Raw genomic sequence first — 21,134 nt, 5'->3', positions numbered from 1 at the left:
TGGTATTGTCCCACAGGTCCCTGAAGCTCTGTTCTGCTCCTCAACCCCTGATCTTTTTCTCTCTGTTGCTTAGATTGGATAATATCTATTGCTGTATCTTTTAGTTCACTGACTCTTTTCTTTGTCATCTCCATCCTGCCATTGAGTCCATCCAGTAATATTTATTTTGGTTGTATTTTAAAATTCTAAAATTTCCATTTGGTTCTTCTTTATATCTTCTGTCTTTTCCCGTATGCTTCCTACCTTTGTATTCATTCACCCTCACTTCCTAAGGATGGTTGTAATAGCTGCTTTAAAACCTTTTTTGGTCATTCTAAATCTGTCATCTCAGGGTTGATGTCTGTTGATTTTCTTTTTCCTCTCAAATTGAAATTTTTTTTTTGTTTCTTCCTATGCCAAGTAATTTTGAATTTTATCCTCCTTTAAATATTGTTATCAGATTCTGTGAATTAGTTAAATCCTAAGGAGAATGTTGATTTTTATTTGTTTTAGCAGGCAATTGACCTGGTAGGATCAGGCCACAAGTTCTTATTTGCATTCTGTAGACTATGGTTCCAATGTCAGTTCAGTTCTCAATTATTTCCAGTGTAATTTGGATCTGTCCCTTGTGTGTGCCACCCAGTGGCCAGTCTGAGGCTTAGGAAGTAGTCTACCCAGTAGCTCAGTTCTCAATGTCTGTAGTCTAATGTTTAGGGTCAGATCTACAGATGCACAGTTCAGAGGTGGACAAAGGAGTTCAGACACAACTTCAGGAATCATACTTGATCTCCCTTCTCTTTACAGTAACTCCAACACTTTACAACTCCCTGGGGCCTCTTTACCAGTCCTCCAGGTATAAAGCAGGAGTTTCCCCACTGTGCTGCTTACTTCTCCCAACTACACCTAAATCCTGGTCAAAGCAGTGAGAGGACACAGACAGAGTAAAATCAATGAGGATTTGCACCATGCTGTTGGGACCAAAGCTTCTCTCATCATAGAAAAGTATTCCCTGCAGAGAATATCAGAAAGATGTTTACCTGTGTTTTACTGACTATGCAAAAGTATTCAACTGTGTGGATCATAACAAATTATGGATAACTTCACAAAGAATGGGAATTCCAGAACACTCGTGCTCATGTGGAAACTGTACATAGACCAAGAGGCAGTCGTTTGGACAAAACAAGGGGCTACTACATGGTTTAAAATCAGGAATGGGGTGCGTCAGGATTGTATCCTTTCAACATAATTATTCAATCTGTATGCTGAGAAAATAATCAGAGAAACTTGACTATTGAAGAAGAACATGGCATCATTATCGGAGGAAGGCTCATTAACAACCTGCAATATGCAGATTATACAACCTTGCTTGCTGAAAGTGAAGAGGACTTGAAGCACTTACAGATGAAGATCAAAGACTACAATGTTCAGTATGAATTACACCTTAACAAAAAGAGAACAAAAATCCTCACAACTGGACCAACAAGCAACATCATGATAAATGGAGAAAATATCGATGTTGTCAAGGATTTCCTTTTATGTGGATCCATGATTAATGCCCATGGAAGCACCAGTCAAGAAGTCAAATGATATATTGCATTGGGTACATCTGCTGCAAAAAACCTCTCTAAAGTGTTCAAAAGCAAAGATGTCACCTTGAGGACGAAGGTGCTCCTGTTCCAAGCCATGGTATTTTCAATCACCTCATACACATGTGAAAGCTGGACAGTGAATAAGGAAGAACTAAGAAGAATTGATGCCTTTGAATTAAGATGTTGGCAAGGAATATTGACTATACCATGGACTGTCAGAAGAACCAACAAATCCATCTTGGAAGAACTACAGCTAGAATGCTCCTTAGAAATAAGGATGGTAAGACTTCGTCTGACGTATTTGGACATGCTATCAGGAGGGACCCGTCCCTGAAGAGGGATATCATGCTTATAAAGTATATTGCTGTTGTTAGTGCTGTTGAGTTGCTTCTGATTCACAGCAACCCTATATACAACAAAACAAAACACTGCCAGGTTCTGCTCCATCCTTGTGATCATTGTTATGGTTGAGCCCATTGTTGCAGCCAATGTGTCAATCCATCTTGTTGAGGGTCTTTTTCGCTGACCCTCTACTTTACCAAATACGATATCCTTCTCCAGGGACTAGTGCCTCCTGATAATATGTCCAAAGTATTCTAAGGAGCTTCTAAGGAGCATTTCATTTCTAAGGATTTCTTTTTACTCAGATCCACAATCCACACTCATGGAAGCAACAGTCAAGAAATCAAACAACAGTGAAGCATAGGGTCAGCGAAAAAGAGGAAGACCCTCAAGGAGATGGACTGATACAGTGGCTACAACAATGGGCTGAAACAGCAACAATTGTGAGGATGGCACAGGACCAGGCAATGTTTTGCTGTTTTGTACACAGGGTCTCTATGAGTCAGAACCAACTTGACAGCACCTAACAACACCACCACCTAATGACTTCTTCCTTCCTAAGGTGTCATTCATCCTTCTCCTCTTGCTTGGGCCCATATTTTAAGTTTAATATTTTCAAAATATTTTATTTCATATTTTACTTCAGAGATAAGGACAGATTTTTATGGAATCAGTGGGAGGGTGTGGTGGTGATTCTCCACCTTCTCTTGGGGTGTTAGGGAAGGATTCCTGGAAGAAGTAGCATCTAAGCTAAGCCCTGAAGAATACACAGGCATTAGATAATGTGTAGAAGCTGGTAAGAGAGTAATGGGCAAAAGAAAGATATGCAAAGGCCCAGAGGCAGAAGGACTTCTAATAATTCGAAATGGCTGGAGACAAGCCTTTAAAGGTAAGCTGTGGTCAGCTCACGAGGAGCCTGAAACATATTAAGGAGTTTTGGTTTAAAACCATTTCACTTCTCCTCATCCAGGGATCAGCCAATATCCTGAATTTTTCAAGGATATGCTGGAAACGTACGGGGTTGAAGGGTAGCTCACATCAGAATATTTAAATGTTGAAGGGAAGGATTCTGAAGGAAGGCAGTGGGTGAGGAAAGAAGAGGGGGCTATAACTGCTGGCAGTCAAGGTTCCTCAGAAGTGGAAAGGAATAGTGAGGGAGTAGAGAGACCCCTCTTTCATTCTGAGAGGAAGGAAAGAGGAAATAATGGGTGAGGATGCAGATAAGTTGGCAAATTTGGTGGCAGACAGTTGTAATAGTTCTCATTCTCCCTCCCCCTTCCATAATGCAGGAGGCAAAATCTTAGTCACCTGTCCAGAAGAAGGAAGGTGACAAAGGGGTAGTATGGCACAGTTTCCGATCCCTCCTGTCCTACTTTCTTTCAGAGTAGAAATTGAAAACACTCGCTTTACCAGCTACACTTGCAACAAGGAAACATAAAGAAATTTTAGCTGGTTTTTTTTTTTTTTTTTAAAGCTTTTTGCTTTTCCAGGTAAAGAAGGCAGGCATGACTGGCGCCTCTCTCCTCTTTTTTCCTGACTTAACCCCAGGTGTAGTTCCTGGAGTTGGGCCAGCTCTCTCACAAATCTGAAAAAACAAACATAAGGGAAAGACCAGAAGGTCAGACACCAGCTAGATCAGTCATCATCCAGCTGCTGATTGAGCCAGCAGCAACCCACCCTCCAGATTCTGGTGGTAAGCACCTATTTGTACAAGCCACCAAAGGTTGACTTTGCATCCAGAAGAATTCCTAACTAATATAGGAAGATATGACGACAGTGGGAATAACTGACCTGGTCCCTGCAGAGAATGAACAAGAGGTAAAGAAGGTGCATAGGATTACTAGGTAACACTGAAGGCCCCAAAGAAGTGAAATTCATCAAAAAACACGCCACTTCATTTTGGAGTATTTGCTATCCCTGGAAATTAGTGAGTGTGTTACTATCATACTGATTTTTATCAAGGTCAGCCCAAGTCATGCCATGAATGGAACTCTCCTTTTAGATAACTAGAACCTTCTAGTCATCAGGATACCTATGTAAAAGCTGGATAACTAAAAGTACAGAGAAACACCCTTTTAAAGATTCACTTCTGATCTGTAATTAAATGATATGATTCACACTACGTTCTGGTGGAGAAGTTCAGGTTATTCACAATGAAAAGAATGTATCCTTGAGAAATTTACACCAGCACCAAGTGAAGACATTTCCCTGAGAACACTTAATTTACATTCTGTCATTTTATTCTCATATTACCTAAGAAACTCTGTCTTTCCATAATTAAGCAGTAAGTCACAATACACACATCTCCGAGGCATCTGTTGCTTTATTGGATGCCTTGTTCCTCTTCAATTACAAATAGAATGAGCCCCAGAAAAAATAAGACTCTTACAATTTAATAATAGAAAAATACACAAAACCCAATGTATATTCACATTCACTAAAGCTACAAGGCACAATCACTTTCAGAAAATTCTACAAGGAAAATCTGCATTCGCTTCTCCCCCTACTATCTCGTATTTACCAATATAGTAACTAAACAAAGCACATTAATCCCACATTTATTTCTGGAGTTACTCTAAGCTCTAGATAGAGTTGTACCTTCTGAGACTGAAGTGTTTATGCTTCATGAGGATCCCAATCAGGCAAAGTTCACTATGAGCCTCCCTTTTCCCTCTTCCTTCCAAGAACTTTCACTTCTGATGTTTCCCTCCATATTGGGTAACTGTAGCACCATGGGAAACACAATGTGTATTACTGTAATACATAACAGTTTTATGAAGAATCCCTGGAAAAGAGAACATTACATTGTATACTATCAAAATAATAATATACAAATCAGTCATTTTATTTTTAAACAGGGAATCTCATATGAGTAAAACTTCTTGCTAATCAAGATACTCTAAAATTGTTGTCTTAACACTTATGAACTATAATGGTTAGGTTCGACAATTGTTTATAAGTGACTGTAGTGGGCTCTTTAAGTTGAAATTTAGTGACTTCCTCTTTTGTACAAGAACTTCAAAAATCCAGAGTCCCATTTCATGACTTGTCTAAAAACTCATCTTACTGAGAATGCGTAAGATCCTGAAAAGACTGTCTCGTGATGCCTGAAACACATTCACAGGTGATTTATGCCAGAAAAGGGGACACACAGGATACTATAAGATAGCTGTCACTGTTAAGGGCTTCCTTTTCCAGTCAAGCGATGGTACACTTCTCCATTATACACTGTATTTGCAATAGCACCAGGTTTGTGGTGTTGTTCTTGGATGCCACTGAGTCAGTTCCAACTCATAACGACCCTATGTACAACAGAGCGAAACACTGCTAGGTCCTGCACAATCTTCACAATCATTGCTATGTTTGAGTCCATTGTTGCAGCCACTGTGTCAATCCACCTCCTTGAAGGTCTTCCTCTTTTTGCTGACCCTTTACTTTACCAAGTGTGATGTCCTTGTCCAGGAACCAGTCCCTCCTGATAACACGTCCAAAGTACATCAAAGTCTCCCCAACCTTGTGTCTACAGAGCATTCTGGCTGTACTTCTTCCAAGGCAGATTTGTTTGTTCTTCTGGCAGTCGAGGGTATATTCAATATTCTTTGCCAACACCATAATTGTAAGGCATCAATTCTTCTTTACTCTTCCTTATTCATTGTCCAGCTTTCAACTGGACAATTAAGCCTAGGTTTCGAAGTACATATTATTCTAGGTCTCCTCAATACTATATTTGGAATCTGGTAACAGAAGACAATGTGGGAAAGCAGGCAAACAAGTAAAGTGGTTTAATCTTTTGTCTTTAGAATTCCAATGCTCAAGTTATGAAATGGAGGAGGATACCATTTTTGTACTAAGTAACTCACACATTCCTTCTCAACAGGGAAAAAATGTACTTGTCTAACAAGGAATATACCAATTAACCTGTCCGAGAATGTCTTTTCAAGGGCTACTTAGGGATAGAAATCTGAATTAGGCTTTGGAATCTCAAATATCTGAGTTGACATTGTATTGATGAGCAGAAAAGCAAACAATAGTGATGTAGGTATTCTACATCCTCCCCTATGGCTTCTTTGACCCTTGAAGGAAACCAGTGTCGAGTAAAACCACTGATTTATACCAAAGAGTTTGTGCCTTGTGTCATCTCCCCTGTAGAAAAAACTGAGCAATTACTTTCAGTCCCTATGACACTGATGGGAGTTTTTCTCTATTGTGTCTTTTCTTATGTCTGAAAAGATCTGAGCTCTGACTAAAGGCTTTCCCACATTCATGGCACTTGTAGGGTTTTTCCCCCATGTGAGTTCTTCGATGCTGAATATGGACAGTGCTTCGGCTAAAAGCCTTTGCACACTCATCACATGTGTAAGGTTTCTCCCCACTGTGGATTCTCTGATGTAGGATAAGGGCTGAACTCTGACTAAAGTTTTTGCCACAGTCATCACATTTGTGTTGTTTTTTTCGAGAGGGGTTTTCCTTCTTCTTTCCAATCTGTCATTTTGTTTGCAAGTTCCTCGATATGTGAAACTCTGAGAAGCATTCATACAAAGGGTGTTAGAAACATCGTAATGCAGTTCTATGCCTGGAGAAGTCTTTTGCCTGAAGCTGATTCCACACTTCTAGCTTTGGTATCTCCATCTGAAATAATAAACGGAAAAGTAAGTATCACTAGTTCTCTGTTCAGAATGAAAGACAGGGAAACAGAATGATCTAAATGGAATAAGCATGGATTAATTACCAGCTAGCATGTTTGTAAAACAGCATCATATTGTGGACAATGGAGATGGTAAGACAGAAAATACCATAGAGAGCACAAGGCAAAGAGAAAGGTTACATCCTAAGGAGACAGTCAATTATAAAGATGCAAAGCTCTGTGGAAAACGTAGAGTAGTGAGGAGGGGTAAAAAGATATCTCAGAGACTGAGGAAAGTTTGCAGGAAAAGAAAGAACCTAAAAGATGAGGAATTACTGAAAATGCAGAGGAGCAATGAGAAGGAGCCAAATGTGGCAGTGGGTAGTAGTAAGCAAGATTTAGTACAAGAGTATCAATTAAAAAAAAAAGGTTGACAATGATAAATGAATGGATAAATAAGCAAAGAAAGGGGCTGAAGAAAGTCAAGGGGTCAAAAAAGAATATAGAAAACACAAGCTATGCAAAAAGAAGGAGAATTACAGACTAGGATAACTGACACCTCAAAAGATCATGGGTAGCACAGGGTACCCATCTAAGAAAAACCTCTAATTCTGTTTTACAGTACTGGTTGAATGACTCAGTTTGTTGTATTATTTTGTGTTATATTTGATGTCTATGGAAAAGTGCACACAGCTGTTTATTGGCTATAGCCATTCTGAATAAGTACAGATTTGCTTAGATACAAAGGGCCTTTGAGCTCAGGCTGTTAGGTTGCCTGAAGCTCCAAAAGAACCTATAACTTGTATGTGACTATTCCAATTTAATTTGGATGTATTAACTGAAGGAGTCACTTCAGTCATCCTCTTGATGGCATTTTAACTGAGGTGCTGAAAGACAGCAGTTTAAAATGAGTCTATAAAAAAAAAAGTATTGTAGTTTTGTACATGGTTGTGGACACGAATTAGCTGGGACTGACTGCAACTGATGAGGATACATTTATCTGAGGTAATGTAGACTGAAATTAACCCGGAGCCTGCTGATGATAAGCAATGCTGTAGGCCCTCTTAGGGCTTAGCCAGAAGATGATGTGAGAAAGGTGGTTCAGGAAGAGAAGTCAGTGACTGAGTATGACAATGGCTAAGAGAACTATGAATTTACAGGAAAAAAAGTTCAAGAAATTAATTTAAAATGGGCCTAAACATAATTATTACAAAATGAATGTATCTCAAAGGCAGAGCCAATATGGCAGAGTAGTCAGACCCTTCTTGTGGTCCCTCTTACATCAAAGACCTGAAAAAACAAGTCAATCAATTGTATACGACAATTTAGGAGCCCTGAACATCAAAGACAAAGTTAAGCAGTCAGACTGAGTGGCAGGGAGAGGGAGACGCAGTTCTGAAGCAGCAAGGATTTGCCAGACCTGGCCTGGCCAGCACTCTGCAGGCTGGATGAGCCAACGCACGTGAGCTGAGCCAAGCAGTAGCACCAGGAACACGTTTTCCACATCAGGGGAAACTGAGAGGCGGAGAGTCTCCTCAAGCCTCCAGAACCAGGGGAAAATTACTCTGAATCAGCAAAAGGTAAGTATAAGCGCCTAACCTACCACGCAGATAAAATAAACCCTTCCCCCCTTTGGGAAGTACCTCTTTCTTATTTACCTGCCATCTCCCCACTCTGCTCTGAGTTCCGGTCAGGCTTCAGTGATTGCTGCACCCCCTGGGCTGGAAGTAGGACCCATTATATGCCCCAAGCCATTCTCCTGGCTTTGGAGAGAGAACAAATCAACAAATAGGAAAAAATAATCTGCCAGCTCCTCTAAGCCAGGAACTCAGGGCAGGCATAATCTCATTGCCTACGCATAAGGGGTCCATGGACTTTGAATGTCTTTCATCCCTGCATAGACCTGTGTGGGCCCATTTCAACAGCATAGGCCCTCATTAGCACAGTACAATGGGGTATATACCTGAAGTCTATTTTCAACTGCAACAGCTATAAGCGGGAGTGGCAGATTTGAGACATTTGACAGGCCCTGCCCATTAAGCGGAAGCCCTGGTGGTATAGTGGTTAAAAGCTATGGCTGCTAACCAAAAGGTCAGCAGTTCGAATCCACCAGGCGCTCCCTGAAAATCCTGTGGGCCAGTTCTACTCTGTCCTATAGGGTCGTTATGAGTCGGAATTGACTCAATAGCAATAGATTTGGTTCATTTTTTTTGTTTGCCCGTTAAGAAAGATCCTCACCTACCTACATCAATGGCCTGAGGACTGGTGGTCCCACCTACTTCACCTAGCCACCCAAGACAGGGGTCCAAAAATAAGTGGTGCCTCCCAGTCCTTACAGCCAACAGCACTAGGTGCCCAAAGTCGGGCTGCAAAACCCACCCACCTATGAGCTCTAGGGAACAGGAACATCCCTTACACCCAGACACTCGGGGGCAGCAGTTAGCCCCTTGCCTTGCTCAGCACATGACTGCAAACTGCAGCCAGGTACCTCTGCCTACTCCAACCACCCCTGCCCACCTAGGACTACAGGTGAGAGCCTGCACCACACACTCAGTGACCAACGATGTGGACACTTAAGCTGAATCCACACAAGAAAAGTAAATGGACTCCTGGGCTCATATACCTCTAACCACATGGTGACAGGATGTGAGAGCTTCAAATATGCCAATAATCAAACTACCTCCATGACCAGCCAATTTGGGCATATCGAAACAAAATAAAACAAGAAGCTAGGACACAGTAATCAAACATAAAATAAATATAACTTACAGAAGGCTTGGAGACAACAGTCAATATCAACTCACATAAAGAGGCAGAGTATGATGGCTTCAGCAAGCAACCAAAACAAATAACCAAGAAACCTCCCAGAGGAAGTTAATTTCTTGGAATTACCAGAAGTAGAATTCAAAAAAGCTCTTCAATAGATCAGAAAGTAGATCAGGCAAGACGCAGACCAAGCCAAGGAACACACAGGCAAAGCAACACAGGAACTTAAGAAGGTTATATAACAGCATACTGACAAATTTAACAGGCAGCAAGAATTCACAGAGAGACAGCAAACAGAAATCCAAAAGATTAACAAAAAAATTTCAGAATTAGACAACTCAATAGAAAGTCATAGGAGCAGAATTGAGGCAATGGAAGTCAGAATTAGTGAGACTGAAGATAAAGCACTTGACACCAACATATTTGAAGAAAAATCCGATAAAAGAATTAAAAAAAATGAAGAAACCCTAAGAATTATGTGGGACTCTATCGAGGAATAACCTACAAATGATTGGAGTACCAGAATGGTTGGGGGGGAGGATAATAGAAAATATAGAAAGAATTGTTGAAGATTTATTCACAGAAAACTTCCCTGATATTGTAAAAGATGAGAAGATATCTATCTAAGCAGCTCATCGAACCCCACACAAGGTAGATACAAAAAGAAAGTCACCAAGACGTAATCAAACTTGCCAAAACCAAGGACAAAGAGAGAATTTTATGAGCAGCAAGGGATAAACCAAAAATCATCTACAAAGGAGAGTCAATAAGAGTAAGCTAGGACTGCTCAGAAGAAACCATGCAGGCAAGAAGGCAATGGGATGACATATATAAAGCCTTGAAGGAAAAAAATTGTCAGCCAAGAATTATATATCCAGCAAAACTGTCTCTAAAATATGATGGTGAACTTAGGACATTTCCAGATAAACAGAAGTTTAGTGAATTTGTAAAAACCAAACAAAAATTACAAGAAACACAAAGGCAGTCCTCTGGTTAGAAAATCAATAACATCAGAAAACAACTCAAGACTAGAACACAGGACAGAACAAACAGATATCAACTCACATAGGGAAGTCACAAAAATGAATCAAAGCTGAAACACTGAAAATAGGGAAACAGAGAGGTCAATATGTAAAAGATGACAACATTAAAACAAAAAAGGAAGACTAAATAACATAGTCATAGAACTCTCATATGGAGAGGAAGTCGAGGTGATATCAAGAAATAAAAGATTGGTTTAAACCTAGAAAAATAGAGGTAAATATTAAGGTAACCACAAAGGAAACTAACAATCCTATGCATCAAAATAAAAAACTAGAAAAAGATAAAGACTCAGCAAATACAAAATCAACAGCGATGAAAAAGATGAAAAGAAAATACATAAAGAAAAATGACTCAGCACAGAAAATTAAGTGGAACAAAGAAACTTGTCAACACCACACACACAAAAAAATACATCAAAATGATAGCACTAAACTCATAAAAAAAAAAAAAAACTCATACCTACCAATAATTACACTGAATGTAAATGGACTAAATGCACCAATAAAGAGACCGAGAGTGGCAGAATGGATTAAAAAATACAACCCGTCTATATGTTGCCTACAAGAGACACACTTTAGACTCAAAGACACAAAACAAATTAAAACTCAAAGGATGGAAAAAAAAATATATCAAGCAAACAACAATCAAAAAAGAGCAGGAGTGGCAATACCAATCTCTGACAAAACAGACTTTAAAGCAAAATCTACCATAAAGGATAAGGAAGGACACTCATGGATTGAACTGTATCCCCCAAAATATCTGTCAACTTGGCTAGGTCATGATTCCCAGTATTGTATGTTTGTCTAACATTTTGTCATCTGATGTGATTTCCCTATGTGTTGTAAATCCTATCACTATGATGTAATGAGACGGATTAGTGGCAGTTATATTGATGAGACCTACAAGATTACATAGTGTCTTAAGCCAATCTCTTTTGAGATATAAAAAAGTGAGCAGAGAGACACGGGGGACATCACACCACCAAGGAAGCAGTGCTAGGAGCAGAATGCATCCTCTGGACCTGTAGTACCCGTGCTGAGATGCTCCCAGACCAAGGGAAGACTGATGACAAGGACCTTCCTTCAGAGCCAACGGAGAAAGCCTTCCCCTGGAGCCAGTGTCCTGAATTTGGACTTGTAGACTGCTAGACCGTGAGAGAATAAACTTCTCTGTTGAAGCCATCCACTCGTGGTATTTCAGTTATAGCAGCACTAGATGACTAAGATAGATACTACATAATGAGTAAAGGGTCAATTCACCAGGAGGACATAACCATAATAATTATTTATGCACCCAATGACAGGCCTCCAAAATACATAAAACGAACTCTAACAGTAGAAGGAGGCTTTAACACACCACTTTTGGTGAAGGTCAGAACATCCAGAAGGAAACTCAATAAAGACACAGAAAATCTAAACGCCATAATCAACCAACTTGATCTCATAGACATACACAGAATACTCCACCCAACAGCAGTTAACTATACTTTCTTTTCCAATGCACATGGAACAGTCTCCAGAACAGACTACATATTAGGCCACAAAGCAAGCCTTAACAGAATCCAAAACATTAAAATATTACAAAGCATCCTTTCTGACCATAAAGCCAAAAAAGTAGAAATCAATAACAGAAAAATCAAGGGAAAAAAAATCAAATACATGGAAACCAAATAACACCTTGCTCAAAAACTACTGGGTTATAGAAGAAATTAAGGATGGAATAAAGAAATTCACAGAAACAAATGAGAATGAAAACACATGCTATCAGAACACTTGGTACACAGCAAAAGCAGTGCTCGGAGGTCAATTTATAGCAATAAATGCACACATCCAAAAAGAAAAAAGGGCCAAAATCAAAATGTTAACCCCACAACTTGAACAAAAAAGAGAGCAGCAAAAGAAGCCTGTGGGCACCAGAAGAAAGGAAATAATGAAAATTAAAGCAGAAATAAATGAAATAGAGAATAGAAAAACAATTCAAAGAGTTAACAAGACCAAAAGCTGGTTCTTTGAAAAGATCAACAAAATTGATAAACCACTGGACAAACTAACAAAAGAAAAATTTCAAGAAGAAGCAAATAAACCAAATAAGAAACGAGATAGACAATATCACAACAGGCCCAACTGAAATTAAAAGAAACATAATAGCATACTATGAAAAATTGTACTCCAACAAATTTGAAAACCTAGAGGAACTGGACAAATTTCTAGAAACACACTACCTACTTAAACTAACACAAACAGAGGCAGAACAACTAAATAAACCTATAACAAAAGAAGAGATTGGAGAGGTAATTAAAAAACTCCCAAGAAAAAAAAAGCCCTGGCCTTGACAGCTTCACTGGAGAATTCTACCAAACTTTCAGAGAAGAGATAACACTACTACTACTAAAGGTATTTCAGAGCATAGAAAAGGATAGAATACTCCCAAACTCATTCTTTGAAGCCAGCATAACCCTGATACCAAACCAGGTAAAGACACCACAAAAAAATTAATTACAGATCAATATCCATCATGAACATAGACACAAAAATCCTCAAAAAAATTACACCCAATAGAATTCGACAACATATCAAAAAAAATAATTCGCCATGACCAAGTGGGATTCACACCAGGTATGCAGGGATGGTTCAACATTAGAAAAACTATCAGCGTAATCCATCACATAAATAAAAGACAAGAATCACATTATCTTACCAATTGTTGCAGAAAAGACATCTGAGAAAGTCCAACACCCATTCATGAAAAAAACTCTCAGCAAAATAGGAATAGAAGGGAAACTCCTCAACACAATAAAGGACCTTTATACAAAGCCAACAGCCAACATCATCCTAAATAGACAGAGTCTGAAAGCATTCCCCTTGAGAATGGGAACCAAACAAGGATGCCCTTCATTAGGACTCTGACTCAACATTGTGCTGAAGGTCCTAGCCAGAGCAATGAGGCAAGAAAAAGAAATAAAGAGCATCCAAATTGGTAAAGAAGAAGTAAAAGTATCCCTATTTGCAGATGATATGATCTTATACACAGAAAACCTCAAAGAATCCATAAGAAAAGTACTGGAACTAATAGAAGACTTCAGCAAAGTATCAGAACTCAAGATAAACACATAAAAATCAGCTGGATTCCTCTATACCAACAAAGAGAACACTGAAGAGAAAATCACCAAATGGATACCATTTACAATAGCCCCCCAAAAGATAAAATACTTAATAATAAAGCTAACCAGAGATGTAAAAGACCTATACAAAGAAAACTACAAGACACTACTGCAAGAAACCAAAAGAGACTTACGAAAGTGGAAAAAACATACCTTGTTAATGGGTAGGAAGACTTAACATTGTGAAAATGTCACTTCTACCCAAAGTGATCTACAGATACAATGTAATCGGGATCCGAATTCCAACAACATTTTTTAATGAGATGGAAAAACAAATCACCAACTTCATATGGAAAGAGAAGAGGCCCTGGATAAGGAAAGCATAATTGTAGAAGAACAACAAAGTGGAAGGCCTCACACTACCTGATTTTAGAACCTATTATACGGCCACAGTAGTCAAAACAGCCTGGTACTGATACAACAGTTAGAGAGACCAATGGAACAGAATTGAGAATCCAGATGTAAATTCATCCACCTATGAGCGGCTGATATTTGACAAAGGCCCAAAGTCTGCTAAATGCGGAAAAGACAGCTCTTTAACAAATGGTGCTGGCATAACTGGATATCCATCTGCAAAAAAAAGAAACAAGACCCATACCTCACACCATGCACAAAAACTAACTCAAAATGGATCAAAGATCTAAATATAAAATCTAAAACAATCAAGATCATGGAAGAAAAAATAGGAACAATGCTAGGAGCCCTAACACATGGCATAAACAAAATACAAAACATAACTAACAATGCGCAAATACTTGAAGAAAAACTAGATAACTGGGAGCACCTAAAATCAAACACTTATGCTCATCCAAAGACTTCATCAAAAGAATAAAAAGACAACCTACAGACTGGGGAAAAAATTCTTTGGCTACGACAAATCCAATCAGCATCTAATCTCTAAACTCTACAAGATACTACAAAACCTCAACAACAAAAAGACAAATAACCCAACTAAAAAATGGGCAAAGGATATAAACAGGCGCTTCACCAAAGAAGACATTCAGATGACTAATAGATACATGAGGAAGTGCTCAGGGTCATTAGCCATTACAGAAACGCAAATCAAAACTTCAGTGAGATACCATTTCACCCTTACAAGGCTAGCAGTAATCCAAAAACACAAAACAATAAATGTTGGAGAGGTGGTGGAAAGACTGGAACATTTATACACTGCTGGTGGGAATGTAAAATGGTACAACCACTTTGGAAATCAATTTGGCACTTCCTTAAAAAGCTAGAAATAGAACTACCATATGATCCAGCAATCCCACTCCTTGGAATATATCCTAGAGAAATAAGTGCCCTCACATGAATAGATAGATGCACACCCATGTTCACTGCAGCACTGTTCACAATAGCAAAAAGATGGAAACAACCTGGCTGCCCATCAACGGATGACTGGATAAACAAATTATGGTATATTCACACAGTGGAATACTACACAATGGTAAAGAACAATGATGAATCCTTGAAACATCTCATGACATAGATGAATGTGGAAGGCATTATGCTGAGTGAAATTAGTCAGTCGCAAAAGGAAAAATATTATATAAGACTACTATTATAAGAACTCAAGAAAAGGCTTAAACAGAGGAAAACATTCTTTGATGGTTACAAGGGTGGGGAGGGAGGGAGAGGGGAATTTACTACCTTGATAGTAGAAAAGATTTGGCTTAGGTGAAGAGAAGGACAGCACACAATACTGGGGAAGTCAGCACAACTGGACTAAACCAAAAGCTAAGAAGTATCCTGAACACAACTAAACACTTCGAGGGACAGAGTAGCAGAGGCAGGGGTCTGGGGACCACGGTTTTAAGAGACATCTAAGTCAATTGGCTTGACAAAACTTATTAAGAAAATGTTCTGCATCCCACTTTGTTGAGTGGTGTCTGGGGTCCTAAAAGCTAGTGAGCGGCCACCTAAGATTCATCAATTGGTCCCAACTCACCTGGAGCAAAGGAGAATGAAGAACACCAAAGACAAAAGGAAAATATTAGCCAAAGAGACAGAAAGGGCCACATAAATGAGAGATTACATCAGCCTGAGGCCAGAAGAACTAGATGGTGCCCAGCTACCACCAATGACTGCCCTGACAGGCAACACAACAAAGAGTCCCTGACAGAGCGGAGAAAAGTGGGGTGCAGAACTCAAATTCTAGTAAAAAGACCAGACTTAATGATCTGACTGAGACTAGAGGAACCCCAGAAGACACGGCCCCCGGACTCTGTTAACCCAGAACTAAAAACATTCCTGAAGCCAACTCTTCAGACTATAAGGCATAAAGTGATACTCGTGAAGAGTATCACTTCTTAGTTCACGTAGATACATGCGACTGAATGGGCAGCTCATGTCTGGAGGCGAGATGAGAAGGCAGAAAGGGATAGGAGCTGGTTGAACAGACATGGGAAATCAGGGGTGGAAAGGGTGAGTGTGCTGTCACAGTACGGGATAGCAACTAGGGTCACATAACAATGTGTGTATAAATTTTTGTATAAGAAACTAACGTGAGCTATAAATTTTCACCTAAAGCACAATTTAAAAAAAAGAATATATCTCTTGCATTTATTCATAAGTATGGTAATTTATTGTTACCGATTTAAATAGAAATAATTTCATAACTGGTTAGGATTCAGTCTCAAATTCATTTTTTTATAGCTCATATTCCAAAGTGACCTAGATGTTTAGTCACCATTATCAAAATCCTGGCAAGAGTTAGCACTTGACCACTGAGACCAAGGTCATACGCAGAAGCTTTGAGAAAACCTGACTCAGTACCACAAAAATCATGCAGTGACCTTAAGGAATGCTTCTGTTATCCCATCACAGGATCCTGGTTCTTTCTGCCTTGTATTGCAAGACCCTGGGACCTTCTGCTTTCTGTTTAAAATTTCTACACATCTTAAAAACTGTGGGAAAGGCCTCTGTGAAGACACTGGCTGGTAGAACATGGTTCTTGCCAAAACAGGGAGCCCAGGACCTGGCTTTGAGGCTGATCACTTCTGTAGTCAGCACAAAACAAAGCCACTGAGGCCAGAATGGTTTCCCTCCCTATCTTGATGGAGTGTGAAGACTTTGACTTTTCTCTTAGTTAAGCCAGGGTAATTTCTAGACTGGAAGTATTAAGTTCCCAATAAACAGAGCCAGTCAATCCTTGTCGGAGCAGGCACCTACCAAGTAAGGATGACAATCTGTTTTCTAAATCTCTCTAAATTTTAAAATTTCCTTTAATTTCTAAAAGCTCTAACCTTGCTCAGCTGCTTACTGTTCCCCCTGCCCCTCTGGAAACACAAGCAGTGGTGAAGAAAGAGGAGGTGATCCTCCCAGCTGGGGTTTCCTTTTCATTTCTGGCTCCCACCTTCTCCAGGATGATCATTAAGACGGAGCGTCTCAGCACGCATATCACTTCGTCAGAGAGGCCTTCTCCACTCTTCTAAGACTCTGTGCCCTACCCTGCTTGATCCCCACCTTATCATGTCTTTCTCCTGCTCCCCCATGCCTAAAAAACCCATTGCTGTCAAGTTTGAGTCCAACTGATAGTGACGCTATGGGACAGAGTGGAACTGCCCCATAGGGTTTCCAAGAAGTGGCTAGTGGATTTGACCTGCTGACCTTTTGGTTAACAGCTGAGCTCTTAACCACTGCGCCCCCAGGGCTCCTTTTCCCCCATAAACCGAAAAAAAAAAAAAAAACCTGTTGCCATCAAGTCGGTTCCAACTCATAGTGATACTGAATAAATAAATAAAACCAAAAAACCAAACCAAACCTGTTGCCGTTGAGTCGATTCCGACTCATAGTGACCCTGTAGGTCAGAGTAGAACTGCCCCATTAAGTTTCCAAGGAGCGCCTGGTGGATTTGAACTGCCAAACTTTTGGTTAGCAGCTGTAGCACTTAACCACTATACCACCAGGGTTTCTGAATAAATAAATAGCATTTATTTATTTAATATCCACCATGGAAAACCAGATTGCTGTGTCAACTATTTTGGAGAAACTTTGTCAAAAGTGATATAACAGTAATGAAGGCAGGTTTAGGATGTGGGGGAAACATATTCAAAGCACCACAAGAGAGTAAAGTCATCTCAGCAGCAATATGGGCAATTGCGACACTAGATCCCACCAGTAACTGAGCAAGGAGCTATACAGGAAAATGATGATGTAGACCAGTGGTGTTTACACTGTGTACCTTGGAGTCCCACAGAAGGGTCTTGGGGACTGCCTGAAGGTAAAAGAGGCTTCAGACCTCTTATAAGGGTGAGCGGGAGGCCCCATGGGCTGGGACTGCTTGCTTCTACTTCAGCCAGAGAAGCTGTGTTTTCATCTGTTTTATATATTGGAACTCCGAGTAAGATTTCATTTGAGAAAAACGTTATGCTGCTTAAGAAAGCTTTGAAAACTCTGATGAAGGTGATGTCAGAGATTTAAAAGTCTAAGGATTATAAGAATCTGTGAGAAAGAAAAAGAACAACACACTGTCAGTGTTTGTTTGGCAGGATGAGTAACAGAGAAGTGTCTGCCCTGAGGAGAAGATGGAGGGGGGATTTGAGATGCCTTGCAAAAAGCAGTCAAGATGTATGCAATGGGCTGAAATGCCACCTTTGCCCCCCACCGTGAGCTGAATCCTGCCCCTACCATTTTGTCTTAAGGAGTGGCATTCCCACGATGCCCACCGAAGCTGCTTCTTGCTGGGTTTGAGCTGGCTGCTTGGTAACTCCTGAGTTACTCGCCAAGGCACTAGCTTCTCTGCAAATATGTCCCCTCTTCGTCCAAAAAATAAGACCTGGAATGAATTAGGTATAACTGAGGCTAAAGAAGGAAAATCATATTGGGAATTCAGGGTAAAACAATAGAGAAGAAACTGGGACATAGGAAAAGGGAGCAAAGAAGTAGAGCTAGGTTCCATTTTCTGGGATACCCATGAGCACATGTGCCACCCTACTCATCCAGTTGTACTGAGGGAATACAACTTAACCGCTCAACTCCAGTGATGAGCAGTGCTCCTGACTCAGCCTGGTCGTTCACCCCCACAGATGCCCTTCTTACCTGCTCTGCTGGCCCATCGAGCTCTCTCTCTGCAATCTCCAGCAGAGTCATGGCTTCCTCTCCCTTCTCTGGCTGATGCTTCTGCACCCAGGCCTGCAGCTCTTTGGGCAGAAAGGCCAGGAATTGCTCCAGCACCAGCAGCTCCAGGATCTGCTCCTTGGTGTGTACCTCCAGCCTCAGCCAGAGATGACAAAGTTCCCAGAGCTGGCTCAGAGTCTGCCGGGGCCCAGGTGAATCCTGGTAACCAAACTGCCTGAACTGCTGGCGGAAGGTCTCTGGGCTGCAGCAGCTGCTCCAATGGAGGCTGGAGTCCCAATTGCAGGCCTGCTGTTCCTCTTCCATCTTCACTATCAGAATCCCATCAGGCTCTGCCGAAGTTTGTGGAAGGGGTGTTGGTGACTCTCTCAACTACGCAGACATTTTGACTTTGAATAGTCCAGGACAACTAGGCTTTGTCAAGGACGTGAAGCTCTCCTATGGACACTCCTTAATACAACTAAAGAAACAAGCGGAAACAAAGACAAATAAAACATGCTTCTTAGAACACCATCAGTATGAATAGAAACATAAGACTGTACAGAAAGTACTGACCTTAATCTTAATATAAACCATGATTTGAAGAATATTTCTTTCTCTAGGCTCAAGCATAACAATGATTGTGAGGATGGCACAGGACCGGGCAGTGTTTCGTTCTGCTATGAGTTGGAATCAACTCAATGGCCCCTAACAGCAACAACTTTCTCTAAGAGAATCAAAGAGCTATGACTCACTAGTTCATATGCATGAGTAATTCCCAGTTTATTCTGAACACCAGGCTCACAGGCTGACTGAAAATTAAAATAAGAGATCAGCCAGCATTGTATAAGAGATCCCAGAGAGTAGAAATAAGGAAGGCCTATAGAAAAGCTATGACCCTGGAGCAGGTTCAAAGAGCTGATTAATTTTCTCCAGCCTGCTGCAAAGAGTTCTAATAGTCTCATGAGAGAAGTACTTTTGTGTGAATTTTTTTTCAATTTTAACTAACTGTGGCAACAATATTATTTTGACATTAAAAGAAACATTCAAAAGAAATCATATATTTCTCCATCTTAAGGAATGTATTTTCATATTCTACTTCCCATCCATAACATCTATCTAGATGTATATGTGAATATGTAGATATATGCTCCACTATCTCTTTGTTGTAGAATGAACAAATCTATCTCAGAAGTACAGCCAGAATGCTCCTTAGAAGCATGGATGGCAAGATTACATTTCACATACTTTGGACATGCTATCAGGAGGGATCAGTTCCTGGAGAAAGACATCATGCTTGGTAAAGTAGAGGGCCAGCAAAAAAGAGGAAGACCCTCAATGAGACGGACTGGCAGTGGCTGCAACAATGGCCTCAAGCATAATAACGATCATGAGAAGCGCGCAGGACCAGGCAGCATTTCATTCTGTTGTACACAGGGTCACTATGAGTTGGAGCCAATTCGACGGCACCTGACAACGATAACGACATCTCTTTATTGTAGAATATTTAAGTTGTTTCTAATTTTCATCAATATAAGTGCTGCTCAGAGGCACATCTTCACGAACATACTATTTTTCTTTCAAATTATTTCCTTCAAGCATGTCCCAAGAACTCTGCTCACTGGGGTCAAGTAGAGTGGCAAATTCCACCTTGCAAGGAGGGTGGGACAATACTTTTCTTAGTACCACTTTTAGTGTATATTTATAAAATGGAGATAATAGTAGCCTCATAAGGCTTTTATGAGAATTAAATGAGTTTATATTTATTAAAGTCATTATAATAGTGCTTGGCACCTAGTGTGTTCCCTATGTCAGGAATCACTTGCATCTTAGCACATCATTGTATAAGTTTGTATCACTTACTTAATAATTTATTATCATCTCTCCCCTGCTAGAGTACAAGCTTTGTGAAGCTACTAGCCTCGTTCAGGTCACTGCTAACCAAAAGGTCAGCAGTTCAAATCCACCAGGTACTCCTTGTAAACCCCATGGGGCAGTTCTACTCTGTCCTTTACAGTCACTATGAGTCAGAATCAACTCGATGGCAGTGGGCTTGATTTTTTTGGTTTTTATACCAATGATTAATCAAATTTGAAAAGTTGTACAGTGGTTATCTGATAGCGTTTATAAAGTTCAGCAAATGATGGCTAATTTTAAAATCTTACGTGTACCCCTATTTTTCCTCTTTATGTCATCTGTCATCTGATTGTTTTCCCTACCTCACCAAGTGCTGTTCCAGGCACTGAAGACATGTCAGTGACCTGAATGAGGCCAGTGGCTTCACAAAGCTTATACTCTCACAGGGGAGATATGATAATAAATTATCAAGTGATACAAACCTATACAGTGATATGCTAAGATCCAAATGATACCTGACGTATGGAACACACTAGGTACCAAGCTCTGTTCTACTGACTTTAATAAATATAAACTCATTTAATCCTCATAAAAGCCTTATGAGGCTACTTTTATCCCAATTTTATAGATGAGGAACCACAAGGCCAGATAATGTGACCAAAGACAAAGTGGCAGTGCTGGGGTATGAATCCAAGGCATCCAGTCATGCACTGTGCTA

The 21,134-nt window shown here is 40.1% G+C and overlaps 1 protein-coding gene across 1 annotated transcript; it reads right to left on the bottom strand.

Annotated features, from left to right (window-relative positions):
* Positions 1-4,126: 4,126 nt before the first annotated feature.
* Positions 4,127-18,964, bottom strand: ZNF396 (zinc finger protein 396). The gene is given in 5 exon segments (XM_010586766.3): positions 4,127-6,376; positions 6,379-6,504; positions 6,507-6,539; positions 18,134-18,281; positions 18,545-18,964. Coding segments are annotated over 5 exon segments (1,017 nt in total). The 3' UTR covers positions 4,127-6,086.
* Positions 18,965-21,134: the final 2,170 nt, after the last annotated feature.

The sequence above is a fragment of the Loxodonta africana genome, chromosome 11, assembly GCF_030014295.1.
Source record: "Loxodonta africana isolate mLoxAfr1 chromosome 11, mLoxAfr1.hap2, whole genome shotgun sequence".
Classification (NCBI taxonomy): Eukaryota; Metazoa; Chordata; class Mammalia; order Proboscidea; family Elephantidae; genus Loxodonta; species Loxodonta africana.
This window is presented reverse-complemented; position numbering and strand designations above follow the sequence as displayed.